Here is a 2,136-nt window from a genome sequence, read left to right on the forward strand (position 1 = left end):
ACTCTGGTTGGAAAAGCCCTTCAAGATCATCGAGTCCAACCACTAAAGATGGTGCCAAGTAGGTATGTGGGTGTTTAGCAGAAAAATCTAAACCACCACTAAACCCTGTCCCCTGGCACCACATCTGTCTTTTTAGATGTCTCCAGGGATGGTGGCTCAACCACCTCCTCAGGCAGCCTGGATCACCAAGTCCAATTCCCACCCCAGAACAGGACAACCCCAAAGTTCACACCATGTCCCTGAGGGCGTTGGAAATGGTGGCAAAGATCCCCTCTGCTTTCTCCACAGCTGAGCAGGAGACAGCACAGCCCTGGGCATGGCACAGAGTCTGCCCCAGCTCTTCTTTTGGGCAAACCTTGTCCTCCCATGGTCCTTTTTTCTCCTCCGTACACCAGATCATCACGGAGGGTGAACATCTGGGGTGTCAGGAACTCCAGGCACTCAGAAAAGCAGGACAAGGCTTGGCAGGGTGGATCATAGAGCAGGAATCAAACGTGTGGGTCTGGGCTGCAGTGGAGGAGACCTGCCACATCAAGGAACACAGATGAACTGGAAAGTCCATCACCAGCCCTGACAGCTCCAGCCAGAAGTGATCAGGGCAGTGATCAGCCAGCAGAGCTGCTAATCCCAAAATCAAGCTGCCAGGCAGGACAGCTCTTAAGATGGGGGCTCAGGGAAGCAGGTGGGAGCATCTGCCATGCAAGAAGGGGAAAATTTGGGGCAGGTGGGAGAGAAGAGGGTGGGGAAGGGCCCAGGAGAAATGAAGGTTTGTATTGGAAATGGCCTAGTGAAGAGGAGAGTGGGTGACACAGGGGGAGGCAGTCTGCAGTGGGATGGGTTTTCCCAAGCCCACTCCAGACTGACAAGTTTCAGGGGCACAGAGCCACCCAGTGCCCACCTCTTACCACCCCAGTCTGCTGGGGTGGTGCCCACCTTCTCTCCCACTGGGAAATACATGCTGCAGATCAGGGAGGTCCCTGTCATTCCATCCTTCCTACAGTCTTCCCACTTAAGTTCAGGAAAGTGCTTCCAGACAGCAGCTGGGACCAAAGTGGTGGCTGCAGGGCAGGATTCACTCTGTCCCTAGAGGGAGCAGGCAGCTGCTGAATGAAAAGCTTGTCTTTGCTCCTCTCACAAGCTGAGAGCTCGCCAGCTGTGGGGCCCAAAACACCTCATGCTGACACATTGCTTCATTTTCAAGCCCCTTGGTGGCCTGCCAGGGTGGACACAGCTGACCCTGGACCATTCCACATCAGTTGACTACAGGGTAAGGTCCAGCCCTGCCTCTGACCACTGCAAACAACACCCCCTTTGCAGGCTCGTGCCAGGCAACAGGGCCAAACCAGCACCACTTCAAGACAGCTCCTGAAACACAGGCAGAGAGACTATAGTTAGGAAGGGGACATTGTTATTTCTTGCTGGTTTGTACAAAGCTCAGAGCTTGGCACCTTCCCACCCATCAAACACCCAAAAAAGAGATTTTTCATGACATATTTATACACACATCTATGGAGTTAGTAAGTTTCCCAGTCCATCCTCCTTATAGTGATTGGTTAGTGATTAACATGTAGTAATGATCTTGTGCTCACCAACAAGGAGGGGCTGGTTGAAGTGGTGATGGTCAATGGCAGCCTTGGCTGCAGTGATCAGGAGATGGTGGAGTTCAGGATCCTGTGTGGGAGCAACAGAATTCCTAGCAGGACCACAACCTGGGCTTCCTCAGGCCAACTCTGGCCTCTTCAATCAATTATTGAGAGAGGTCCCATGGGCCAGGGTACTAGATGGGAAAGGGGCTCAAGATAGTTGGTCAGCATTCAAGGACCACTTCTCCCAAGCTCAGGATCAGAGTGTCCCAGTGGGTAGGAAATCAAGTAAGGGAGCCAGGAGACACACATGGTTGAACCAGGAACTGCTGGGCAAACTCAAGTGGAAAAAGAGAACCTATGGATCATGGAAGGAGGGGCTGGCCACTTGGGAGGAATATAGGACTGTTGTCAGAGGATGTAGGGAGGCAATAAGGAAAGCTAAGGCCTCCTGGGAACTAAACTTTGCTAGTGAGGTCAAAGACAACAGAAAGGGCTTCTTCAAATACACTGCAGATAGAACTAACACTAGAGGCAATATAGGCCCACTGTT

At 52.2% G+C, this 2,136-nt stretch overlaps 1 protein-coding gene across 1 annotated transcript in view; it reads left to right on the forward strand.

Annotated features, from left to right (window-relative positions):
* The first annotated feature begins 254 nt into the window (after nucleotides 1-254).
* The window catches only part of MRPL48 (mitochondrial ribosomal protein L48), a 14,398-nt gene continuing 12,516 nt past the window's right edge, over nucleotides 255-2,136 (forward strand). The window contains exon 1 of the mRNA XM_009997980.1: nucleotides 255-275. Coding sequence (XP_009996282.1) covers nucleotides 255-275 — 21 coding nt within the window. The remainder of the gene's footprint in view (nucleotides 276-2,136) is intronic.

The sequence above is a fragment of the Chaetura pelagica genome, unplaced genomic scaffold (genome assembly GCF_000747805.2).
Source record: "Chaetura pelagica isolate M959 unplaced genomic scaffold, ChaPel_1.0 scaffold555, whole genome shotgun sequence".
Taxonomy (NCBI): domain Eukaryota; kingdom Metazoa; phylum Chordata; class Aves; order Apodiformes; family Apodidae; genus Chaetura; species Chaetura pelagica.